Source organism: Dryobates pubescens, chromosome 27, assembly GCF_014839835.1.
Source record: "Dryobates pubescens isolate bDryPub1 chromosome 27, bDryPub1.pri, whole genome shotgun sequence".
NCBI lineage: Eukaryota > Metazoa > Chordata > Aves > Piciformes > Picidae > Dryobates > Dryobates pubescens.
Window position 1 is genome coordinate 10,774,981 of NC_071638.1, and position 27,020 is coordinate 10,802,000.

Sequence of the window (27,020 nt, forward strand, 5' to 3'; positions counted from 1 at the left end):
AGCCTCAGGTGGACAAAGAAACTAGGTTCCAGACTCCTAATGGCAGTGCATCTTGACAGAATACATCTTACATCCAAAGAATCCTTTGCTACCAGTGGCTGATTTTGTATATATTTTTATTTACCCTTTTTCCTTATATTTTTGTAACCTTCCTTTCACTCAAATGCCTTCTATATTTTGTTAAACTTAACTTTTTACTTCCAACTTGTTTCAAGAGTGTTTTTTCATAGTTTTACCTCTCTCTTCTCCTCCTGCCTATTTTGTTTTCCCTACCGGGAAAGGGGGAGAGGAGAGGCAATCTCAGTCTGTTCCACTTGGGCCTTTGGGCTCTAGGAAAAGCTTAAACCACAACACAGTTATAATATCTGTGACAGTAACACAACACTCTCTTTGTTACCTAGTAGGCTTCAATTTTGGTATAAAAGAGGCAAAAATCTTCAGGGTGGCAGGGAGGGTGGGGGAATCATCAAAGAGTTTCATACATATTCCTAGTTGGGAATGGGATCTTTGAATTCAAAATCAGCGCTGTTCCTAAGTTTGTTCCTTGAAGGAATTTTATGTGTTAGGCAGGATCCTTCAGATGTGTAATTCTGTAATACAGGACCAAATACACTTTTATTTTTGTACTTTAGCAGTGCCATTAGCATGCCTGCTTTTTTTTAGGAAAAGAAAGCAACGGGGGGGGGGAATGAAATAAACAAACAGCACCCCCCAAAAAAACAACCCAAACCAGTTTACCCAGAATCATAACAAGATAATTCTGCAGTTTCAAAATATGAAGGTCTCACTCACAGCTGTTCCACAGCAACCTTCATTATCCATGACAAGGCCATTAATGCTGGTTTTACAAAACATCAAAATGGTCCAACTATTAGTTAGTGATAAGAGAGCAAGCATCCCATCAGGAGACCAGTGTAATATGTACTGATATGATCTGGTCCTGGCTTACTTCATCAATTCCTGTCTGGTCAGGTATAGATTTCACATAGAAAATAAATGAACATTGATGCTGGGAAGTGGTGGAGTCAATGTCCCTGGAGGTGTTTAAGAAAAGGCTGGATAAGGCACTTAATACCATGGTCTAGTTGACTACTTAGGGTTGAGTGATTTGTTAGACTTGGTGAGCTTGGAGATCTCTGCCAGCCTGGTTGATTCTGTGAAGAACTCAAGAGCTGTTCTCATGGAAAATGTGTTTGTTTTAAACAGGGAAGAGGCAAATGAAAATACAATTGCTGGGACGTTTCTTTTTCATCTTAGAGATTTCTGTCATGATATTGATGTTGATCCTTCAAACAATCAATTTAATTTCACTGGATTATCTGGTTTTGGAAGAAATAACTTCGCTCTGGAGTCTGCTGTGTCTGGGAGACTTGTGGTCAGTCTTATGCAGCTTTATGTAAGCTTGTACCATTTCAGAATTCAGTTTATGACATAGCATAGGTACAAGAAACCTCCTGCCTAAAACTGTAATTCATGTCACAGTGGTGTGACCTGGAGAATTACTGTCTTGATTAAACTACATACTACATAAGACTAATTCTATTCTACAGAATTTGGTTAACAAAGAACTGTTTTCTCCAGTTTAAATTAAATGTGGTAGAGAGACTTGAGGAAAAAACCCAAGCCAACCCTATCCTTTTCTTAGGGAGCATGAAGCACTTATTTTGATATGGGTAATCTGATAATTTTGATATTTATTCATGACAGACTGCAAAATCTTTGCTGTTCAGCATGAAGAATTTAGATACTGGAGAATTTGCTTACTCTGTATCTACTTTACAGCTTCATTGCTTAAAATCATACCACCACTGCTTTCAGCAGTACATTTTCACATGAATTTGGACTTGTGCCTTTGCATGTCAGAATGGGTTCCTTATGTTGGTAACTGCTGCCCCCTTTACATTTGTCTCCCCATTTGCTGGATGCAATGTAATGTTGTGTTTTTCTTCTTGCTTTAAAAAGATCTTTAAACTTTAGGCAACTATAGTAAAAGGAAAACAATAAAAGTAAGTATTCTGTCTAAATTATGAGGCTGCTACAGAAGAAATGAAACTATTTCATTACAGCTTGCCTTAGGTTTTGACCTGAAGTATACATTTCAATGACCATTGTCCTTAGCATAATAATCCTCACTGCTGCACAGGTGACCATCATGAATCTATAGTGTAACAGGCTATCTGAAGTGTCCTCTCCTCCACTAGATCCTCCTATTCATCTTGTAGATGATTAACAGCAAATGCCTTTGCTTTAGTCCTGCTGCCCCCTTCCTGAAGAAGGTATTCAAGAGATTAGAATTTAAATCTGCAGAAACCACCATTTAATAACAACCTGATTGCTCCTACCTTTAACAATTCTGCCAGCAGGAGCTCAGCTGTTACTATTTAGCAATAACAGGTTATGGCATAGCCAACAAAGGGCAGAGATCTAACGTGAGCACTTCCTGCACAAAAGGGGAAGAAATTTTCTTGGCAGAAGGATAGTCTTGAACTTTCAAGCAACATCAGACAGTACATGTGTATTAATCCTGCAGAGCCATTCTATGAATGCAAAGGGGAGACCAGGCCGTCATGTTTGTCATTGTTTTATGTAACAATGTTTAAATGTAATTGTTTTTCTTTTTGATTTAGATGACTAAAAGTATTGATTTGGAAAACCCAGCCAATCTAGGAGTTGAAGTTTATTCTCTGACTGTCAGGGTGCAAGATATTGCCTATCCTGACTATTCAAGCAAGTATCCCTTTTGCAATTATGTTGGGTTTTCCTGTGAGCTCACGAGGGGAATGTGTTTTGAATATATGCATGAGAAAATTTCACAGCCATTTTTAACTATGATTTAACCTTCTATTTCTAGGTATCATCTACATTTACGTCAGGATAAAACCAGTGAATGAATTTTTTCCAGTCTTCAGTAACTTACCTTATGAATTTAATGTTCCAGAAATTACTAAAGGTACTGTAAGAACCTATATGCTAGAAATAATCTTGGTAAGCAACTTTGTGTTCTAAATGGATTTTCATGTATTTGAATGAGGACAATACCCACCACCTACTACCCTTAAATACACAAAGCTAACACCAACCCCAGTTGCAGAGCCAGAAGCTGAGACACAGACAAATTCAGCAATTGCACAAGTAATCTGTGACAGAGCCAGGAACTGAACTCAGATGTCTTGTTTTAGATTGTCTTTCTGCTCTTGCTAAATCAGCCTTTTGGAGGGATTGCAATGGTGCAAGGAAACTGTTACAGACCTACGCAGGCTGCCGAGGACTCCCTTGGCTTAGGCATGGTGCAGGATGGTTTCACCCTTAGGCTTACCTCATCTTGAGTACAAAAGGTGTTTGAAAGGAGGGTATTGAGGCTGCCTTCAGCCACTCAGCAGTCAGAGCAGCTCCTTGAGCCCAGAGAGAATGAGGCTTCCTCCTATGTCTGGGGGCTGATGTCTGCAATCATAGTCTAAAAACTGAATTTGTTGAAACTGCTCACATGCTATTTCAGCATCCTTCTTTGTCCTCTGGTGAGACCTGCATCTCATGTTTGCAGAGCAGTGAGAAAACACCTTGTCTCCTTTGTAATCTATGGGTACCAGGTATGACAGCCAGCCTGCTCTGTGCTGAGCTGCTTAGTCAGCAGAGCAGCTTCCCCAGGTTCATCATCTCCTTCATATGACCAAATGTATCAAACACAGCCTTTTTGCCCCAGGATCTCATTTACAGGTTTTATTCTCTAGTCTGAGGCAGAAGCAAGAGGTTCATCAGATTTATGCTAGATCAGTCTTGACCCTTATTCTGAACCTCCTATGGCCACTAAGGGATCTCTACATAAGGGATCTCTGAAGATACCAAGTTCAGCTCATGTACTAAGTGAAGCTAGTTTCCAAAGCTACCTCAGGTTGCTCAGGGTTTCATCCAGGGGTTTTGAAAAGCTCCAGCGTTGGGAACTCTATAGTGTGTCTCTGACCCCCAGTTCCAGATTACAAATGGCAGTTTGCTTCATAAATTTTCAAAATAAAAGTAATTTAATCTGCTTTTCAAACCCCTCAGAAGAAATGGCAGCAATTGCAGGGCAGGACTCTTTGTCTGCAGGGCAGACCATTTTTCCTCCCTCCAAGCACACTTGGTGTGTCACAAGGAAAGAACTTGTGTTGGTGCAGGGGTTGCATTTGCCCTTAATGCCAGACCACTTCTTTTGTAATTCTTTACATAGTCCTCACATGCTGGCACTTATTAATGTGGTAGGTTGAAATTACCCCCCAGCATAGAATTGCCAGACCAGCTCATTTGAAAGCAAATGAAGCTGTATTTACAAGCTGTGGTGGTTTGAGCCTTAACTGGGACTCAAGAGGTCAGATGGGGGCCAGGCTGAGAATCCCTCCCCCACTCCACCCCCCACCCCCCACCCCCTCTTTCCCAATAGAGAGGAAAAGAAAGGAAAGGAACAAATCCACCAAGAAATAATTTGGATTCGGCTTGGAAGTAGAGAGGTAAAGAATTTTCTTTAAGCAGTGTATATATATATATATATATATATATATATATATATATATATTTATATATATATACATGCATATATATGTATAACAATAACAGGTAGGGTTCACAAGGGCAAGGAACAAGGATGGATTGGAAAAAAGAAATATGAAACACAAACCCAGTCCTTTGCAAAGGCATGGGTACAGCAGGGAGGACCACATGGCAGAGAAGCAGGGGAACCAGCTGCAGTCCTCGTCCAGGCATAAGGCAGGGGCCAAGAGAGCTAATGACTGCAGTATCCTCCTTTTTATAGTTTTGCTGGGCAGGGAGGGGGTGTGGAACAGGCTAATTTAGTTTCCCAGGGGGAAAACACCCTTCAAGGAGGGCAAAAGCTCTCACAAGCCCTCCCCGCCCTACTTCCTGGATGGACGCAGCCCATCACACAAGCAAATCTGAAACCTAGAAATATGGAATGCAATGAACATGTACAAAATATACAATGTTTACAATTTATAAACAACACAAGAATGCCCACTGGACAAAACCAGAGGGTTACCAACAGCTTCCCCCTCGCTGCTGCCTTCCCTCCCCCAGCACAAAGTAAAAGAAAAATCACAGAGTAGCTGTTAGTACTGAGCCACAACAAAGGAACGCAGGCAAGGTCAACAAACCAGCAGAAGCGCCAGCTACAGCAATGAACTCACAAAGAGAAAGAGTACACAATGAACTTTATGTTACATATCAGACCAATGGGATTACTTACACCTTATTATTTTCCTTTTGCATAAATTTGGCAATTTATTTGCATTCTATCACTTTTTGTTCAAGATCTGTAGAAAATTTTTCCAGGCACAGCCTTAAACTATCACAATTGATACCAGACAAGGTCATTACGCAGCACGGCGTGTATTTCTCACATCATTTCTTTATGCTTTGGGGGCAACAAACACTAAACCAAATGTTTAGTTCAATCAGTTTTCATTTGGAGTAAGTACTCTGTACCTCCTTTTCCCTAAAATATTGCTGAAATACAGATTTTGTGTCTCTCAGTTGGATCCAGCATTGGAAGAGTGAATGCCACAGACGAGGACTGGCCACCCAGTGTCATCACTTATTCCATTGTGTCTGAAGGTGATACCAGGGATTATACAAGTATTTTCTGGATCAACCCAACCAAAGGAGACTTGAAAATTTTGGGTCAATTAGACTATGAAACAGCAAAGAAACACATTCTCACAGTACAGGCCTCTGACCAAGAGAAGACTGCAACAGCTTCTGTGAGTAAATCCACCCTCCTTCCCATTATCTATGCTTTCTTCCTGGCAAGAACAATGTTGTGCCTGAAAATAGACAACTCCACCCCTGCACAGACAGGTATATTAGTAAAATGAATAAGATGATATTAATTCAGTATTTATTTCTTTACAAAAAGGATGAAAATAATATTTTAATATTTTTAACTCTGTGGGTTCTGTACAGAATTGTTTGCTGTGCCCTAGACCATAAAAGATATTATTTATGGCTACAAATGTGCTATAAATTAGAGAAAGGACAAAGTGTTGAGGTGAGGTAGTAAATCTAGTTGTCGCCATGTAGCTAAGTCCTTTTTGCATCCTTCGTAATGCTTGTTGGGTTTCAAACTTACATTTGATTTTATATGTGATCTTTTCTCACTCTAGAGTGCTCAAAATAATGCAAGAATCAAGGGGAAATACTGAAAACTTTGGGGATGGGATGAAAGCTTCCCAAACCTCTTCACTGAGGTTAACCCTCTTAACCTTCTCTTCACTGAGAGAGTCGTTCGTCATTGGAATGTGCTGCCCAGGGAGGTGGTGGAGTCACCATCCCTTGAGGTCTTCAAGAGGAGACTGGACGTGGCACTTGGTGCCATGGTCTAGTCATGAGGTTTGTGGTGGCAGGTTGGACTTGATGATCCTCGAGGTCTTTTTCAACCTTGGTGATACTGTGATACTGTGACACTGTGAAATCTGTCAGAGGCTAGCCCAACAGAGCTGTGTCCTTATGGACACAACCAGTAGAGATGAAGCCTTGCTATCCGACAGTCAAGAGCGTGCTAAGGACCATGGTAACATAAAACAGTATGGGTGTGCTTGTTTGCTGCCCACACCTACTTTATTCAGAAGAAAAATACACAGACTGTGTGTTCACAGAGGTGTTGTATAGTCACTTCTTTCAACGAAGCCTGCAATGCTTCACATACTTCTCTTCACATTTCCTCTTTCATGAAAGCCTCACATTTGACTTTTGCACATCTGTTGAAAATACAGGCCTCCTCTCTAGTCCAGCCAGGAACCAGACAGAACAGCTATTAAGGTGATGACTAAAGAAAATTCAGCACCCAGACCTTTTAACAATGACAAGTTCATCTGTTGTGTATTAAAGTCTAACAGACATTAGGGGAAAAAGCTTTGAGGATCATACTCATTTCCTTTCAGCTAGCTAATCCCAGGTGATATTAAGCACATTCAGTGATACCTGTGATGCTCCTAGCCACACAGAAAGCCATTATCAGCATTTCTTTGTCACAGGCAGCAGACTATAGTCCTCCTTCCTTCCTTCCTTCCTTCCTTCCTCCCTTCCTTCTTCCCTTCTTTCCTCCCTCCCTTCCTCCTTCCCTCCCTCCCTCCCTCCCTCCCTTCTTTCTTTCCTCCCTCCCTCCCTCCCTTCCTTCCTCTCTTCCTTCTTCCCTTCTTTCCTCCCTCCCTCCCTCCTTCCCTCCCTCCCTCCCTCCCTCCCTTCTTTCTTTCCTCCCTCCCTCCCTCCCTTCCTTCCTCCCTTCCTTCTTCCCTTCTTTCCTCCCTCCCTTCCTTCCTCCCTTCCTTCTTCCCTTCCTCCTTCCCTCCCTCCCTCCCTCCTTCCCTCTGTTGGTGACCTAAATTATTAAATATGTCAGGATCCCTAATTAAAGACTCTGAAACAATTTGAGAGGTTTGAAAGTAAGTTTAACGTTAATCCTATTATTTGCCATACTATTGTTTATTTACTATTTATTATTTACTATACTGTTATTTCTTATTCTGCCTATGACATAATTGAAGTGATTCAAACCCTCAGAGTTTGAGAATATTGGTCAGGCTAAGGAAACTGGTACCAGAGGAATGTCGATTACAAGAACTGAAGGTCAAATTATCAGAGATGTTTTGGAAGTAGAAGCTGGTATAGCTGGAAAATTCTCTTCTTTTCAACTGCTGTTGATCAAAAGGCCAACTGGAGAAAGCCAACCAGTTTCTGTCTCAGCACAGTGGAGGAGCTTTGGCTTGCTGTTGCTCTTTTCTTTCAGGTAACTGTCAATGTTTTGGAAGTAAATGATGAAGAACCAGTTTGTTCACCAAATTTCTACTCCTTTCAAGTCCCAGACACTTTAGCTGTTGGGACCAATATTAATGGCTTCAAGATTGAATGTCAAGATCGTGACTCTGATCCTAGGTCTTTCCGTTACTTCATTAACGAAGGTACTGTGTCAGGGAGTGTGAGCAGTGCAAATACTAGTGAATGCTGATGGCTTGCTTTGATTTGTAAATAAGCATCTAGCAGTTCATGTGCTTCTTCTCATAGTGAGGCAGCTTTGATCCACAAGTTCTGCATATCATTACTTTGCTGCTTATGAAGAGATGTCTCTGCACAAGTGGGCTACTGCTGCCACTACCTAGAACTATTCCATTGCAAGACTGGATTACCTATAATACTGATTGGCAATTGATTACACGGTTGACAAAGATGTCAGAAGAATGAGCTAGAGTGGTATGCAAGGTCAAATTTACCTCCCAATTACAGCTGAAATCTTGAGAAGCTATACTGTGTTCTGTTACTGTGCACTTTTAAACCCACATTTTCTAGACCCATGCTATATGCATTAAACCTCCATTTCAAGAATAGGTGTTTGAACCTAGTCATACTGTGCATTCTTCTGGGGAACAGCAGTAGTGTGGGACAACTTTGGCTTCACAAAAAAGGGAACATGTTCTCCTGGCACAATTCCTTTTATTGCTGCTGAAGTGACTGCTGAGATGGAGGGAGCAGATTGTCCAGGTGTCATCTGTGAGCATAAAAAAAGAGAGTTTCTGTCCTGTTGCAGCCCCTTAAAGCTGCAGGTGAGCTTTGCATACAAAGCCACACAAGGTCATGTTTGCATTAATAGATCGAGATCCGACCACAGGTCCAGTTTGGGCTGTATGCATGTGAACTGTACCATGTAATTGGTCTCTGAGCCACAAAGCAGCAGCCCATTTAGTATTGTACAAATGTTGCTTTCTCTGCAGGTCTATGGGGCAACAAGATGAAAACCGAATAACATGTGGTGCCTTTTCATAGCTCTGATCCATGCAGTCTTTTTGGAGACCAATAGATGGTGCTGGCCTACCCGCAGCCCAAGCCAATAGCTGATCTCCAACTAAATGGAAAGAACATGATGGCTGGGGATTTCTGGAGACAATTAACATTCTCATGTTATTACATCTCTTCTGGGGGACCTGTTTAAAGGCAGCAGAAGAAACCATGGTTAGAGGCTGAAGTTGCCTCTGGAGATACCACTTGTGTCCATATGTCCTAGGTTACACTCCTGTAGTGCAACAGTGTAAGGTCTTCATCCCAGTTATGTGCTGCTCCATCTGGATGCTCTCTAGGTCATTCAGGTGATCTCTTGTGTGCCCTGTGATGATGAGCTGTTTCCCCATTCCTCTCTCAGCTCTGTCCCCATATATGCCTTATTCTACATCATGATTGTATTGTTTCGCATTATTCTATACGGCAGCTGTAAAATCAAGCTGCCATTCCTTGTCATGGTATTTCACTGCATAGATGTATAGTGACCATCATGAGTTGGCAGCAGAGAATGATCTTTAATATAGGATTAAAATAATTACTGTTTTTGAGTTTTGATGTCATTATTTGCAGGCAATATGAACAACCATTTCACCTTTTCACCAAGTGCTGGCTCCAACACATCTCGACTGATCCTTGCATCAAGGTTTGACTACGAGAGCGGACTTGATACAAAATGGATCTACAGGCTACGTGTCTATATAACAGATGACAATCTACTATCTGCCAGGGACAAAACTACACACCTCATTAAAACTGGAATGGTGACTTTAAGCATCAGAGTTATCCCAAAACCAACTACTGTTGCTACCACAACAGTAAGTTCAATGAAATTCATGTACAGTTCCACATTTCTTTTAGGTGCTGATCTTGAGTCTTCACAAAGAACAGAGGGTAGGTGTATGAGGACCAAAAAATCCCTACAGGGTGTCCAGTCTTGAGAGCTGCTGAGCCTTGTGCTTTTTTGTCATTGAAGCCAGAGATGGCTGACACGCTTTGCACCATAAAGCATTGGTCCCAGGTACAGATTCATAATATGTTATATATTTCAGGTTCTAAAATAAAAAGGAAAGTAGCTGGGCATGATGCCACTGCCACACAGCTGAAAATATTTTGGCAGCTTTTTTTATAAGGAAAGGGAAATGGTTAAAGTTCACCTGAAACCATAAAATTACCTCATGCATTTGTAGCTATTATCTCTCCTAGCTGCTCTGTACATCTGTGCACTTCTTTAGCACTGAGGCACATTAATTTGTGGATAGAAAAGTTGAAACAGGCAATGACAAGAAATCCTCACCATTTGGAGGGGCCTTTTTTTCCTTCCCATCCTGTCATGTAAAACTTCAGGCTGCCAGTCAGGAACTGAAGCAGTCATGTACAAGCTCATCATCAAACTGAGGTTTCACACAGAAAATGCAGGGATGTGGTCTTTTCAGAGCTCTCTGCTCACATAGCAGCCCATAGCTGAGCTGTGGAAGCCTGCACAACGTTTGACATTCTTCAAACAACCATCCCAGGTAATCTTTGACTCACCAGTCTCATTTGGGAGCTGAGTGTATCAGTCTGGTGCAGAAACTGATCAGAGTTTCCTTCACTCTCCTTGCAGAAGTGGTATGGACCACACTTTTGCCAGTTGCTGCTGTACTAGCAGAGAGTCACAGAATCACAGAATCACCAATCCATTTTCTACCTGATTGCAGCTCATGAAATGGTTTGGGTTGGAAAGGACCTTGAAGCCCATCTAGTTCCAACCCCGCCACCATGGGCAGGGACACCTTCCACCAGAAAAGATTGCCCTAACTTGTCCTTGAATACCTCCAAGGATAAGCATCCAAAACATCCTTGGGCAACTGGTTCAGTGCCTCATCACCCTCACTGTAAAGAATTGGACTTTTTATTTGGCATCACTCTTCTTTTTTCTCTTGCATGTGGGAATGAAAATATGAGTATGCTGATGAAGGAGAAAAAAAGCTAGTGACTGTATAATGGCCTGGATATGGTAGAGCCTATTCAACCAAAACCAGATGAGCACAAAACCAAAGAGCACAAGAAAGTCTGGAAAATTTTGCTCTGAAACACTTTAAATCCAAACATCCAGACTGATTTACATCCCTTTTATTATCTAATGCTTTTCCTTCCAGTATGTGATTTGGAAATGAAAAGTTAAGCTAAATAACAAAACTTATACTGCATTTCTTTCCTGTCCTTTACCCCAAATACAAAGAGTTTAGACCATATCTCACAGTATTAAATCTGCTTCCCCAGGGATATCCCTGGAAGTGTTCAAAATAGGAGTGGATGTGGCACTTGGAACCACGTCATGGGGTGTTAGGTATTAGGACTTGATGATCTCTGAGGTCTTTTCCAACCTGGTTGATTCTGTGAGATCAGCCTTCCACTTCCAGTTTAGAATGGAATGGAATGGAATGGAATGGAATGGAATGGAATGGAATAGAATAGAATAGAATAGAATAGAATAGAATAGAATAGAATAGAATAGAATAGAATAGAATAGAATAGACCAGGTTGGAAGAGACCTTTTACTTTCCAGAAGAACACTTCCATTACAGCAGTTTCTTTCATCACTGTTACTTGCATGTATTCAGTGCTGCAGCTTGAGGCATCACATACTGGAAAACTGGTAGTGTAGAAAAGAAGCCTCCTCAGAAAAACTTAACTTGTAATGAGTCACAGTGAGGACAGACTTGTGATGGTGATCTTGAAATTATCTGAGATCTTATCTAATGATTGGATGAACAAGGCTATTTAGGCTTGCTAAAAGTATCATTACACAGGAAAGAAGTAGATACCCTACTAATTTTCATATGCAATGTGACTAGAAATCTCCTACAAAAAAGAAATGCATTAAGAGTTTATTAGATTATCAACACCAATAGTACCACAATAGCTAATGACCCATGCAGAACAAATGAGTAGTTTCTGATCTGTTTGAGGACATTTTCATGATGGGACTATTAATAAACTAGTTACTAGTTCCAAGCACTTTATCAGCTCGGAAGCATCTCCTCTGGCACTTGGAAAGATGTGGGAGATTCCAGCTCCTGAACAAATTTGCCCTTACTGGAACAAGTCACAGACAGAAAAAAAAACCAAAAGGTGTCATTATTTTTAATACCATAATCCAGTTCCTCAGTGGGATCAAAGTCTCTGAAGAAGAGGGCCAAAATGTTTACTGTAGTGAAGATGACCTACTTCCAGTTTTGCCTTAAAGTAATGAAACAACAACAAAAAATCATTATCTTAGCAGAGGCAGATATCTCTGAACTAAAATAGCATGTGCTCATCATCTCAGGCCATCAGAGGCTTTTACACCCCAAGGAGGCATACTTCTTTTAATGTAAGATATTGAACCTATGTTTGGAAAAGGTGGAATATCCTCTTTGTATTGCAGCTGGACTCCATTTGACCAGCTATTATGATTATGACAAAATTAATATGGCAAATATTAATACACATGTTAATAACTATTTATTGACATGAAAAATTGCCAAGAAGCATGGCCAGTGCATGTGCTCTTTTACCATAAAGGGAGAACATATCCCTTTATTTACCAAACTTTCTGGTTCCTGGTTCTTGTGTCCTTTTCCCGCATTCAACAAAGTTGGTGAGGGGTTTGGAACACAAGCCCTATGAGGAGAGGCTGAGGGAGCTGGGGTTGCTTAGCCTGGAGAGGAGGAGACTCAGGGGTGACCTTATTGCTCTCTACAACTACCTGAAGGGAAGCTGTAGACAGGCGGATGATGGTCTCTTCTCCCAGGCAGCCAGCACCAGAACAAGAGGACACAGTCTCAGGCTGTGTCAGGGGAAGTTTAGGTTGGATGTTAGGAAGAAGTTCTATACAGAGAGAGTGATTGCCCATTGGAATGGGTTGCCCAGGGAGGTGGTGGAGTCACCATCACTGGAGGTGTTCAGGAGGAGACTTGATGGGGTGCTTGGTGCCATGGTTTCGTTGTTTAGGTGGGTTGGATTGGTTGAAGGGTTGGACATGATGATCTTGAAGGTCTCTTCCAAACTGGTTTTTATTATTATTATTATTATTATTATTATTATTATTATTATTATTATTATTCCCCTGGACTCCTGCAGGAGAGAGTGGGATCATGTCTGGATATCCCAGGACTTGTTCTGGGTTTGTATTGGGCAACCTCCAACAGAACAAGAGGACACAGTCTCAAGCTGTGCAGGGGGCAGTTTAGGCTTGGTCTTAGAAAGAAGTTCTTCACAGAAAGAGAGATTGGCCATTGGAATGGGCTGCCCAAGGAGGTGGTGGGGGTCAATGTCCCTGGAGGTGTTTAAGAAAAGTCTGGATGAGGCACTTAGTACCATGGTCTAGTGGATTAGTTTGGGTTGGGTGATCAGTTGGATTTGATGATCTCAGAGGTCTCTTCCAACCTGGCTGATTCTGTGAATTAGAGCAGATGCTATCACCCTCTGCATAGACTTGAGCTGATCTTGGGCCAGGTCTTTCACTGCAGAAATTCAACCTGAAAGAAGGTGCTGCTGGAGTCAGTGTTCAAGAACTTTTCCTATCTTGTTTTAAAAGCCTGCCTTCACTGTTGTGACAAAAAGAGAAAATGTCTACTCTGAGTCGGCGTGGTACGTGCCTTTCATCATCAGCCTCGGCAGCTTGCTGCTCCTCGGCCTGCTGGGTTACCTGGGGATCTTGCTCTCAACGTGGACCCACACTCTATGCCCATCGGCAGGGAAAGTAGACAACGTGCATCTGTGAGTCCTCCCAGATGCCATGCTAGAGAAACACTTGATAATGACAGGGTAACTTTTGTCTGTAATGAAGTCTCTGCTTTGATGATTTTCTAGCGGTGTGCCCTTCGATACAGGGCACACTGCTTCGATACAGCTATGCTGTGATTTGGTGTTAACCTTACGGTCGTAGAACTGTTTCAACTGGAAACAATCTCTAAGATCAGTGAATCCTTTACCATAACTCCACCATGCCTGTTAAACTATGTCCCATAGAGACATGTCTACACATTTTTTTAACACATTGTGGCCGCTTAGGCTGTGTGCCTCCAAAAAGGAAGCCACAGAGTTGAAACTTCCAGTGTCTACAGTACCCAGCTCAGTGGGTGGACACAGGCAATAGTGTATTGCTACCCAGAAATCCTGCTTCCTTATAAATCTGGCTGCAAAGCTGTTGTCTTTATCTGTCTTCCCTCTCTGCTTTCATGGGGGGGAGATACTCTCATGTGGTAACAATGGGGGAGTATCCCAGACCTCTTCGGCCTGAGTAATTTATTTTTTCCTGTGCAATCTTGGCCAGTTTAGGCCTAATGTGAGGGTAAAAAGGTGGTGGGGGGGGGGCAGTTCAGGCCTGGCCAAACTGAAACTAGCCTAGCAATGTGGGGGAGAGAAGAAAGAGCCCTGGTAGTTTTGGTGAACCTCAGGTTGGGAGAAGGGAAGGGTTGTTGTTTGGGGGTTTTTTTGGTCTGGTATAAAGGAGCTTTACAATGCTGACCACTATGCTTTGCAATTTTCATAGTATATTAATTGATTTTTCATTTCAACTTCCCATTACAAACTTACCATTATTTACATTTGTGTGAACATTGTTCTTTTGCCCCTCTTGGAGCAATAGAGCTCTAAGCTAGGACATGCATCCAGAGACAGTGTCACCACCACCTCCTTGAGTGTCTTCTAATGCCTGACCACTTTTTCAGTAAAGAAATTTTTCCTGATCTCCAATTTGCACCTCCTGTGGTGCAACATGTGGCCATTTCCTCTCTATCACCTGATACCAGTGAGAAGTAACCCACACCCACCTCCTTTCAGTTAGTTGTAAAGAGGAATGAGATCTCCCCCTCAGCCTCTTTTTCAGACTTAAAATAAATCCCTCTTCCCTCAGCTGCTCCTCATAATACTTGTTCTCCAGATGGTTCACCAGCTTCGTTGCCCTTCTCTGAACACACTCCAGCACCTCAATTATATGAAATGAGATAAAATGTGCATAGATTTATTAACATTATCATTTGCTGAAGGTAAAAGGAACACTTATGTCTTCTAAAGGTATCTGTGCTTGTAAGGAGCATCCAGTACCTCAGCCTAACTGTGTTGAACAAAAATACAAATGTTTTTGGTTAGTATTTGGCTGCCAGTCCAGGGGAGCTCTCATCTAGGTAGTTACAGGATACATTTTGCTCTGTCTTAGCAACAGATCCCAGAGTGGTTTCCAAACTTTGGTGGTCATGCCAAATTCTTTCCTCTGGCAAAACAACTGCAGATTTCCTGGATTTTGCCCAGCTTGTGCTTGGCAAAAGGCATGGGAATACCTAGAAGTGGCATTGGTTCATTGTGGGGAGCAGCTGAGGTCCAGTGGTCTGGAGCATCTGGCATTCTTAAAATTAAGATGAGGATTTCTATGGATATTCTGGGGATTTGGACACACATTTGGAAATTCTAGCAAATGTAAGGAAATATAACTGTGATGATAAGCAAATGGTCTGTGCAAGAAAGTCAGGAATTGGTGATTAAAAGTCCAGCTGAATTCCACAGGATGTAACTTGTCTGTTTTTATGGAGGTGAAACTATGATGGTTGTTAACTGCATGCTTAATTATTTATTGTTATTTTTCTTTTAATCTTAGGATAAATGTGTCAGGTATGTACTTTTTTTTCCTAAAGTCTAATACTTCACAACAAGCCTTGTTTAGGGTTTGCTGTAAAGCTTGTATAGTCATTTCTAGACAGATAAATCTGACCTGCTATGAAAATACTGAGACTAAATAACACTGGCTGACTGATGGGAGGACTGGCTAAGTGATTTCATGGTCATTTCAGTCTTGAGATCTATAAATCTACTAAATTAATTGTATTAACATATTAACTTAGGTAAAAACCATTCTCAAGGAATAAGACTTTTCAAGGCTAAACTTCTGATTAGTCATTGGTAACTGTGTGTTCTTACTCCAAAATACTGTGAGAAAGTTTGCTTTTCAAACAGTATGAGAGAGCAGCATTTGAAAAGAGATCAATCTGAGCTATCTCAGAATGTGAGCAACAAGACTGTCTATATGTTTGAGGAACACTGTCAGAAGAATCTGGGTTTTCATAATGTGTATTTTTTCTTTCTGTAGAAAAGAAGAAACTTAAGAAAGAAGTGTTTGTGGTAAGTACTGCTGGCCTACTGTGGAGGGTTGAAACCCCCCTCCAACTTATTTGGAGGAAGTTACCCCCCAAAATAAATTGCCAGAGCAGCTCAGTTTGGAATGGAGGCAAATGAAGCTCTATTTACAAGCAAACTACAGTCCAGAAATATGAAATGTAATGAATTTGTACAAAATATACAATATGCATACAATATTATATATACCATTTATAAACAACACAGAAAGTCCTCAGACCCTCCTGGATGGATACAGGGGACCCATTCACCTTCCTCCACAACTCCCTTCCTCCTTCCTGTTAACTCACACAGTAGTCAAAACAGAGATACCACTGGCAAGGCCATGAGAAGAGAGAGAGAGAGATAGAGAAGTGCAAGCCCAAGTGACAGGAGAAGAAAAGTGAGAGAAACAACTGTTTCTGCCTCTTTTCTGTATCTCCATTAGCAGTCCAACAAATTATATAGACCTTATCATTATTTTTCTTTTGCATCCAATGGTAATTTATTTTACATTCAGTCACTGCAGTCAGGATCTACGCTAGAAGTTCCCCATTCAAACTGTGACACCTACAAACAAAACCCAGTTTCGCCCATCCCCACCAGGTAATTCAATTGTAAAATCCCTCCTGTGAAAATCTAGTGGCAACACCCTACACCACAAATGGATTTTGTTGGCAGTTTGGATTAAACCCAGGCTACGGGAATGGCATATGCAGGTTGTACAAATTCAACTCCATCCATGCAGGTCACCATTTCCAAGTGGCTGCTCCTCCTAAACTAATTCAGAGAGTTAATTTCGTATTTTGTCTCTTTTCATAGACAAAGCTAAACACTGTCTTTGATGGAGAAGTGAGAGACCCAGGTAAGAAAAAGTAGTTACCAGTGGATGTGAATGTTTGGCTGAAAACTAGCTGGATTACTTCATTTAAATATGGTTCAACATTTGCTTTTCGTGTTTCCAGTTTGCTGTTCCCAAGTAGAGCAGGCGGGAGCTCTGTTTCACAGATAGTGACAAAGGGATCAAGTGTAACCTCAGTAAGTTTGCACATAAGGAGTGTCCCTCTGCTGGAGGTCAGGAAGGCTCTGCAGAGGCATCTGGACACTCTGGATCAATGAATTGAAGGCAAATGTATAGTGTCCAGCACGGCCAAGGGCTAGGTCCTGTGTTTGGGTCACAACAATCCCATGCAATGCTATAGACTTGGGGCAGGGTGGCTGGAAAGTTGCTTGGCAGGGAGGGATCTTGGGGTAGCAGCTGGCTGAACATGAGCAAGTAGTGTGCTCAGGTGGCCAAGAAGGCAAACAGTACCCTGGACTGTATCTGGAGCAGTGTAGCCATCAGGCGTAGGGAACTGATTGTGCTCCTGTGCTTGGCACTGGTGATGCCGCATCTGAAATACCGTGTTTAGTTCTGGGCCCATCTCTGCAAGAAAGACATTTTGCTGCTGAATGAAGCTGGTGATGGGGTCCTGTGAGAAGTGGCCTAGGGTGAAGAGGAGGCTCCTGGATGCTCAAGCAGCTCCTGCCTGAGTCCCACACATCAATGCCTGGCCTGGCATTATCATGACAAGCTCTGTGTCTTATGGCTGAGGGCCTCAGCATGCACAGGGTGGGACTGGGGGGCAGCCAATAGGTCCCAAATAATATGTTTAAAAACAGTCTAGAAGGAGGCAGGATTGACTGAGTGCTCTGATTTGTCTGGCCAGGCTTACACCCAAGTGGAGGTCAGATTATGTGACCTGACATGGTCTGCAAGATTTATGTAGCATTTTGTGCTCCTAGCAGGTTTTGCTACCTCAGGCAGGAAACTACAGAACCACAGAACCACAGAATAGTAGGGGTTGGAAGGGACCTCTGAAGATCATCAAGTCCAACCCCCCTGCCAAAGCAGGATCACCTAGAGCAGATCACGTAAGAACACATCCAGGCAGGCCTTGAAAGTCTCCAGAGATGGAGACTCCATCACCTCTCTGGGCAGCCTGTTCCAGTGCTCTGCCACCCTCAAAGTAAAGAAGTTCCTTCTCATGTTTAGATGGAACTTCCCCTGTTCAAGTTTATGCCTGTTAACTCTTGTCCTGTCACTGGTGACCACTGGGAAGAGGCTGGTCCCATCTTCCTGACACCCACCTCCTCGATAAGGGATGAGTCCTTCAAGTGAAACAGATTAGCGTGATCACAAGCCTATAGGATCTGGAAAAATTATTTACGTGCTGCATGTATTTTCTATAAACAGTTGTGTTTCATGATGATTATTAATAACACTGCTTGGGTGGGGTGCCATGTATTTTAATGCCCCACTGCAGTGTAAAAGCTTTCTCACCTTCCTCTGTTTTTTTTTCTGTATTTTAACACTCTACCTGTTAAAATAACAACGTACAAATGCAAAGGCCTTGGCCATCATAGTCCAAGGCAAAAGGTTTGGGAGAATTATTCCTAAAGACTAAGAGTTACTGATGTGTTTGTTGCAATGCCCATGGATAGAGATACAGGATGATAAGAAGGCCCGTCTTTTGGAATAGGGATATTTTCAATATTCATATTCCACCAACTGCAGAGCCAGTTTTTGTACTGATTAAATACTGTCTCCCCTGAGTGGCCACCATGATGCCCAGATCCCCACCCAAGCAAGAGGACTCCCCTCTTGAGCTTCATCCCAACCAGCTGGTTTTCTAGGTGCCTCCCATTTCACATTTCAACTCAATCCCAAGGAAATCTCTCATGTCTTTTAACTAAGGCAGGAGTGATTTGAATCACTTCTCTTTTCTCCCTTGCAAGTTACTGGCAGAATGTATGAATTTAATACACGGTCGGGTGCTCGGAGGTGGAAGAACAGCGGTGAAGCCCTTCAGCCAGCACTGGTCAGGCAGGTAACACCCAGTGCCATCGACAACAGTGGCCAAGGGACAGACAGAGGAGAGGCACCAAGCATGAAGGAGCATTCAGAGAAGAGGAAAGAGCTGACTGCAGAAACAAAATTTACTGTGAAGCCCTTGGCAGGGCAAGCTGAAACACCAGGCCAGGATAGAAGGAGATTACAAAAGCAGGGGTGGGGGGATGGGTCAGGACAGGAGAGTCATTGTCACCAGCTCCTGTAGGTAGGTACTGATGTCCTCTTCCAAAGGAGCACTTTGTTGCCCAAGGCATCTCCCAAATAATGCCTGCTCTGAACAGCAAGTTAGGTATGATTTTTCTCACTGGAGGTGTTCAGGAGGAGACTTGACAGGGTGCTTGGTTGCATGGTTTAGTTGGTTGGGTGGTGTTGGATGATAGGTTGGACACGATGATCTTGAAGGTCTCTTCCAACCTGGTTTATTCTATTCTATTCTATTCTATTCTATGCTATGCTATGCTATGCTATGCTATGCTATCCTATGCTATGCTATGCTATCCTATGCTATGCTATCCTATCCTATCCCATCCCATCCCATCCCATCCCATCCCATCCCATCCCATCCTATCCTATCCTATCCTATCCTATCCTATCCTATCCTATCCTATCCTATCCTATCCCATCCCATCCCATCCTATCCTATCCTATCCTATCCTATCCTATCCTATCCTATCCTATCCTATTCTCTATATAGCTCACCTGTAAAACATAAGGTGCAGTTTCAATGCACAATCAGAAATGCAGCAAGCTATGAACACCAAGGTAACACCACAGTAACAGAAACAGGAAAGAGTAATTTCATACTCCAAGCATGCTGTCAGTTTACTGTGTCTGTGGTGGTTGTTACAGTGCTGCTTGACTCTTTGGTAGCAAATAGGCCTAGTTCAGAGCTCCAGCTCATCATTGCTTGCATTCATTTGCTGCAAATACAATATACTCCAACAGAGAAAGCAGGTGGTTTTCCAGTGACACAGAGAAATTAAGTGGGAGCTGGTAGTACTGCAGTAACTGTTCTTTGTATCACTTTGACATCAAGCTACCCAAGGGGTGTTACATCTGTGTTACCTGAAGAGTGAATGATTAAGTCAGGGGAATGATTAAGGCAGAGGAAACACCACTGCATGGGATCACAGTGTCCACTCATCAGCTTTGCTGTAATGTTGGAAACTCTAGGTGGGGAACTGGTTCTCAGCCTCCCTTGTTAAATAAACGTCACCTGCCAAACAGATGTCTCCGTCTTGCGATGCAAGAGGCTGCATTTTTCTGTCCACATTACTAGCTGTTTGTCTGGTTGCTGGTTTCTTTGCATTGTTTGATTCACTTGTGCATTCTGATGTTTCAAATCTTTCCTTTTTAGACAGGTTAGTATCTTTATTATTACACTTATTTCTCTTTTGCCTCTCTAGTAATAATGGCACTGTTATGTTGCTCCTTCCCCCTGGTTTCTGTGGCGTCCCTTTGCCTTATCAGCAAGACTTCATGTTGGCCTTTTCTAAAAAGCCTTGAGACAATGTTTCACTGCATGTGCCATTTATCTATTTCGAGCAAGTTTCAGGTTCTGCTGTTAAAACAAGTTAGATTTTTCTGAGATACTCTATGAAAAAAATGAAAATAAATTCTAAGTGCTTTCCACTGTTTTTATCTCATTTACTCAAAGCAGATTAGTTACCTCTGAACTATTAGAGAATCACAGAATTAACCAGGTTGGCAAGGACCTTCAAGATCAAGTCCAACCTATCACCCAACCTGAATAAATCAACTAAACCATGGCACTGAGTGCCTCATCCAGTCTTATTTAAACACTTCCAGGGATGGGGATTCCACCACCTCCCTGGGCAGCCCATTCCAATGGCCAATCTCTCTTTCTGTGAAGAACTTTCTAAGACCCAGCCTAACCTGCCCCCTGAACAGCTTTAGACTGTGTCCTCTTGTTCTGTTGGTGGTTGCCTGGGAGAAGAGACCAACTTCCAGCTGGCTACAACCTCCCTTCAGGTAGTTGTAGACAGCAATAAGGTCTCCCCTGAGCCTCTTCTCCTCCAGGCTAAGCACCCCCAGCTTCCTCAGCCTCTTCTCACAGGGTTTGTGCTCCAGCCCCCTCACCAGCCTTGGTGCCCTTGATTAATATTCTTACTCTCTTCAGTTTTAGTTTTCAACTGCTGCATGTCTAAAAAAATTGTTATTCTCCTTGATCCCTGTGGAACTGACTGAAGGCCAGGCAGTCATTTCCCCTACCCCTATATTTCTGTGTACATTTCTGAAGGGCAAGAGGGAAAGCAGTGCTTCCCAGAGAGGATGTAGCTCCTCTGGAGGGTGCTTCAGGGCAGAAGATTCTTGTAGCTGCTCTTGCCTCCCAGGCAGTGTGGTATTGCAATCTACAAATGAACTCTTTAGCTTAATTTTTGAAGCTCAGGAGGGATTTGGTCTCTTCTCTCAGGCAACCAGCACCAGAACAAGAGGACACAGTCTCAAGCTGCACCAGGGAAAGTTCAGGCTCGAGGTGAGGAGAAAATTCTTCACAGAGAGAGTTGTTAGGCATTGGAATGTGCTGCCCAGGGAGGTGGTGGAGTCACCATCCCTGGAGGTGTTCAAGAGGGGATTGGACGTGGCACTTGGTGCCATGGTCTGTGAGGTCTGTGGTGACAGGTTGGACTTGATGATCTTTGAGGTCTTTTACAACCTTGGTGATACTGTGATACTTCAGAGGTGTTAAGTGAGACCTATCCTTTACAGTACGTTGATTATGTGCCTTGTTCTGTAACCACACCTTGGAAAGCCATCGCTGAAGACCCAGCGTTCTGGAACATGCCAGTTAGCAGTAAATGACAAAGAATACGATGTATGCACTTGCAATTAAAATCCCAACTAAACCTAACCAATCTTTAAACAGAATTAGTCAGTTACCAGAAGTGTTTTAACATGACCACTGCTTTAAAAATGCACACAACCAGTTTTAGACCACTAGATGGATAAAGAACTGGCTTGATGGCCGCACCCAAAGAGTGGCTGTCAATGGCTCCATGTCCCAGTGGAGGCCAGGGACAAGCAGAGTCCCTCAGGGATCAGTCCTGGGACCAGGCTTGTTCAACATCTTTGTGGGTGCCATGGACAGTGGCACTGAGTGCACCCTCAGCAAGTTTGCTGATGACAGCAAGCTGTGTGGTGCAACAGACACGCTGGAGGGAAGGGGTGGGCACAAACCAACCTCAGGAGGTTCAACAGGACCAAGTGCAGGGTCCTGCATCTGGGTCAAGGCAATTCCAGGCACAAATCCAGGCTGGGCAGGGACTGGCTGGAAAGCAGCCCTGAGGAGAGAGACTTTGGGGGTGCTGCTGAACGAGAAGCTCAACATGAGCTCTCAGTGTGCACTTGCAGCCCAGAAAGCCAATCAGATCCTGGGCTGCATCAAGAGAAGTGTGGCCAGCAGGTCAAGGGAGGGGATTCTCCCCCTCTCCTCAGCTCTGGTGAGACCCCACCTGGAGTACTGCATCCAGTTCTGGAGCCCCTATTCCAAGAGGGATCTGGAGGTGCTGGAAGGTGTCCAGAGAAGGGCCACGAGGATAAGCAGAGGGCTGGAGCACCTCTCCTATGAGGACAGACTGAAGGAATTGGGGCTGTTCAGTCTGGAGAAGAGAAGGCTCCCAGGTGACCTCATTGTGGCCTTCCAGTATCTGAAGGGGCTACAAGAAGGCTGGAGAGGGACTGCTCAGGATCTCAGGTAGTGATAGGACTAGGGGGAATGGAATGAAGCTGGAGGTGGGGAGATTCAGGCTGGACATGAGGAAGAAGTTCTTCAGCATGACAGTGGTGAAGCCCTGGAATGGGCTGTCCAGGGAGGTGGTTGGGGCCCCGTCCCTGGAGGTGTTTAAACCCAGGCTGGCTGAGGCTCTGTCCAGCCTGATCTAGTGTGGGGTGTCCCTGTCCATGGCAGGGGGGGTTGGGACTAGATGATCCTTGTGGTCCCTTCCAACCCTGACTGATACTATGAACGCCAAGTGGCTGCAGAATTGTGCATGATAGTGCACAGTGTGGAACTTGCCCATTTTCAGGATAATGGGGCTGTTATTAATTTAATCAATTAAATTAATTTTAATTTTTAGTTTTATATATATGTATGAAATATTATATATATATAACTCAACACATTATTATTATTATTATTATGTTTGTAATCTGTCAGGCCAAACATAATTTCTTGGATGAAAGGAACAGAAAAAGAATGCCATAAATGCTGATTTTAAATGGAAACCCTGAAGAAAATGTGCAAGAACATACTCTCTGCCAGGCCACTTATGCATGGTGTGCCTCCCTAAAGCTGCATTCAGCTCATTAAAGCCTAGCATTTACTGCTACATGTGATCTTCTTCAGCATGAGGGTGGTGAGAGACTGGCACAAGTTGCCCAGGGAGGTGGTGGAAGCCTCATCCCTGGAGGTTTTTAAGGCCAGGTGGGATGTGGCTCTGAGCAACCTGATGTAGTGTGAGGTGTCCCTGCCCATGGCAAGAGCTAGATGAACCTTGAGGTCCCTTCCAACCCTAACAGTTCTATGATTCTATGACCTGTACCACATGGCACAACACACCTCTGCAGTATATTAATTAATCAAATTGCTTTTTGATGAATCTAGACATCAGAACAACTTTCCACTTCATTTTCTGATGCCAGTCTTTAAGAACTAACCTAGCAAGTTCAGTTTTTACCTTACGTGCTGGGTTTGGCTGGAATAAAGTCAGTTTCTTTGCAGCAGCTGGTACAGTGCTGTGGTTTGGATTTACTATGACAATAATGTTGATAACACACTGATGGTTTCAGTTGTTGCCATGTAGTGTTTATACTACAGCAATGATTTGTCAACAAGAAAGTTGGAGGAGCACCAGAAGTTAGGAGGAGATACAGCCAGGACCCAAAGTGGCCAAAGGAATATTCCATACTATGTGATTTCGTGTCCAGTATATAAACTGGAAGGATTTGGCTTGGGGCTGTAGCTTGTTGCTCAGGCTTCTAGCTATTTTCCAAGTGCCAACCTAAGTGCAAAGTCACAGTTTGCAGCCACTAAAAGATAGGTGCTCATAAGATGTTCTAAGAGCAGGTCTCCCCTTAGGTAAGGATGTGCAGTTTCAATGGCCAGTAGTAGGGTAGATGGTTAGTATCTAACCAAATCCTTCTTGGCCCTGGAATTCTGACAGCCTCCTTGAAACTCACCCATAGAGCAAAGGAACTTGGGGCTTTAGCCTGTAACCTCAAAAGCTTGGCTTTGTTGCTATTTGCCTAAGGAAAGGCTCTGCTTTAAAAATGCACATCTGGTTCAAGATTCTGCAAGGAAAGTGGTAGCCCTGAATTCTAAGTATCATGCTGACAGTGTCCTGGGAACTCAGCCACAGGAAAAAGGATTTTGGGGCTAGGCTCTTTCCTTGAGCTTATAACCTCAAATGCCCAGACCCATTTTGTTACACTCAAAACCCCTCTAGCTGCCTCCAGACTCCCTTCATATGCTATGGGGGACCTGGCTCGGGGTCCTGGGCCTGCAGGGACATTGAAAACAAGAGTGACAACCTCCCCAAATCCTGTGGGACCCCAATACCTGAAATGCCACAGAGACCCCTAAACCTCATTGACAGCCCTACCATACCTCCTTTGGGACCCTCCAGAGACACTCCCCCACACACACCACCACCTTGCAGCGCCCAAGGGAGCCTCCAGAAGACCCAGGACCCATTTTAGACACCTCCAAACCCCCCTACCCCCCCACTTTAGAGGCCCGTTAGACCCCTTAGCAGCATGTAGCAGCAAGCAGTTCCTGACCAGATCCACAAGGCGGCAGCAGTGAGTCCATGGCACTTCAGCGCAGAACCCCCAGCAACGCCGTGGAAGAATCTGGACACTGTGGAGACCTGGCATAGCCCCGAAAACCACGCAGGGCTGCCCCCCTCCCCCCACCCCAACTCCTTCAGGACCCTGCAGAGATGCCCCAGGAGCTGCCAAGGAATCCTCCAGAGGCCCCTGGACCTCAGACCACTTTAGATGCCCCCAAAAGAGTTTTTCATCTCCCCATACCCATTTCAGATGTCCCCAGACCTCCTTTGTGACCCTCAAAACCCATTTAGATGCCCCCAGACCCTGGGGAAGACATGGCTGGGGCTTCTGGGACTGCAGCAGCACTGAAAACCAGAGTGAGACCGCCCTAGATCCTGCAAGACACTTCCCCAAAAAGAAAGGACAATGCCTCACAAGCACCAGGGGCTGCTCAGAAGTCTGTCAGATGCTGAGTCTCAGGCTCTTTGTGACCCCTCTGCTCCCAAGGTAAAGCTATCATGCAGGCCTCTGTAGACAAGGGATGCAGAAGTGCAACTCATCTTGCTTTTGCTCCTTCCAGCTTGGCCCCATCAGACTCAGCTACTTCTGGCTCAGCTTGGCTCCATTGCTGCTGCAGCACGTGTTTAGATCTTCTCAAATCCTTTTTATGCTACAGTAGATACTGGCCTATTATTTTAAAATTAACACTAAATTAATTCAATTTTTAAAATATCTACATAAAAAATAAGATATTTCTGTCCCACTCCTCACACTAATACCTACACGTTTAAACAATTTTTAAGCTCTCTCCCAATTCCCTCCCCTCCCCTAACGTTGTTCAGGCGCTTCAAGCATTTAGGGCATTGAGCAGCGGCGCTGAGGACCGACCGGGCGGCACACGCCAGTTGCACGGCTGCAATACCGACAATACAACACACGGTGGCAGCACTGAGCACTGACAAGGCGGCGCACACCGCCGCAGAGCTGCAGTACCGAATAATGAACACACGGTGGCAGCACTAAGTACAGACAAGGCGGCGCGCTGCACAACTGCAGCGCCGGCAACTAAACGCAAGGCAGCAGCGCTGAGAATTCTGTGCGTGGGGAGCAGCTCAGCTCGGCTTTTTTTTTCTCCTATTTAAATTATTAGGAAAAAACCAACACACACAAAGGAAAAATCCACTATCTTTAATTTATCTATACACAATTGATATTTATATTTCAAAACCCTAGGTGGGTTTTTCAGAATAAAAAATATTCTGAAAGCCTTTCTGTAATAGAGATCACAGAATGTCAGGGGCTGGAAGGGGCCTCTAGAGATCATCCAGTCCAACTCCCCAGATACAGGGGGAAGGTCATTTAAAACTCTTTTATACATATAAAAATGAGGGATTTTTTTTCTTTGTTGGAGCACCTCACACTGACACTAAGTTTTAAATAGTTTTTAATCCCCTCGAAGTGTTTTCAGCATTCAGGGCTGTAAGCACTCTTTTGCAAGAGGCTGCCCCCATCTGTCGCTCACCTGCTCCTTTTCTGCACCACCATTCTCCCCTTTACTTCACCCAGAACCCCCCCCACACACACTCCTTTTTTATCCCCCCCCCCACCTCCCCTCCCCAAAAGGTATTTGGATCCCACCAGCCCACAGCTCTTACACTGATTATTTCCAATACAAAATAAGTGTTTGCATTGAATTATCCACGAAGTTTCTCCAGAGGTGTAACATGGTAAGTAGGTGACTGTGTTTTTTCCCAGAGGAAGTGGCACACCAGCCTCTGCTGGGAGGAGAGCAACAGGATCTGCTAAAATGATCAATGATCATGGATTGTGAAGACATTACTAACTGGAGGGAACATTCCTGCTTAAACCTAAGTGTTGCATAAACACAGTCATTGTTGAGTAACTTACACACTTCCAAGTAGCCAAACTTTTATTCACTACTCTACAATTAGCAGTGCTAGCTTTTACTACTTCTGCTTGTAAAATTTTCTTCAGTTGCTCAAGTTGCAAAATGTGTTCACTCATGAAGGCCTGAGGCAATGAGAAAGAACAAGACAGGCATTTAAACGCACCTTCCTTTCTCTGCAAGATTGTGCACCACTACGAGCTTTCTATTCCTTCCTTCTCAAGATGTGAGCACCACTACGAGCTTTCTATTCCTTCCTTCTCAAGATGTGACCTACTCAATGTCTGGGGTATTTGCTCCTTCTTTCAGGGGATTTTCAGTGGCTTGTACAGCAAATGCTGTCAGAAACAATGGCAACTGACAAGGGCATTATAACTAGCAAAATATTTGCCTTGCTTGCCTCAAATCTTTCGTGTTCTCTGATTACATCTACTCATCTAAATACAAGCACGTCTTTCTATGCACCTTTTTTGCTATTGTTGA

General features: G+C 43.5%; 1 protein-coding gene across 1 annotated transcript in view; it reads left to right on the top strand.

The window, feature by feature from the left end:
• The window catches only part of CDHR3 (cadherin related family member 3), a 51,077-nt gene extending 25,487 nt beyond the window's left edge, over window positions 1–25,590 (top strand). The window contains exons 13-25 of the mRNA XM_054173789.1: window positions 1,207–1,396; window positions 2,628–2,727; window positions 2,852–2,950; window positions 5,521–5,747; window positions 7,772–7,943; window positions 9,385–9,629; window positions 13,376–13,557; window positions 15,434–15,447; window positions 15,923–15,954; window positions 16,771–16,813; window positions 18,727–18,997; window positions 20,199–20,202; window positions 25,474–25,590. Coding sequence (XP_054029764.1) covers window positions 1,207–1,396; window positions 2,628–2,727; window positions 2,852–2,950; window positions 5,521–5,747; window positions 7,772–7,943; window positions 9,385–9,629; window positions 13,376–13,557; window positions 15,434–15,447; window positions 15,923–15,954; window positions 16,771–16,813; window positions 18,727–18,997; window positions 20,199–20,202; window positions 25,474–25,590 — 1,696 coding nt within the window. The remainder of the gene's footprint in view (window positions 1–1,206; window positions 1,397–2,627; window positions 2,728–2,851; window positions 2,951–5,520; window positions 5,748–7,771; window positions 7,944–9,384; window positions 9,630–13,375; window positions 13,558–15,433; window positions 15,448–15,922; window positions 15,955–16,770; window positions 16,814–18,726; window positions 18,998–20,198; window positions 20,203–25,473) is intronic.
• Window positions 25,591–27,020: the final 1,430 nt, after the last annotated feature.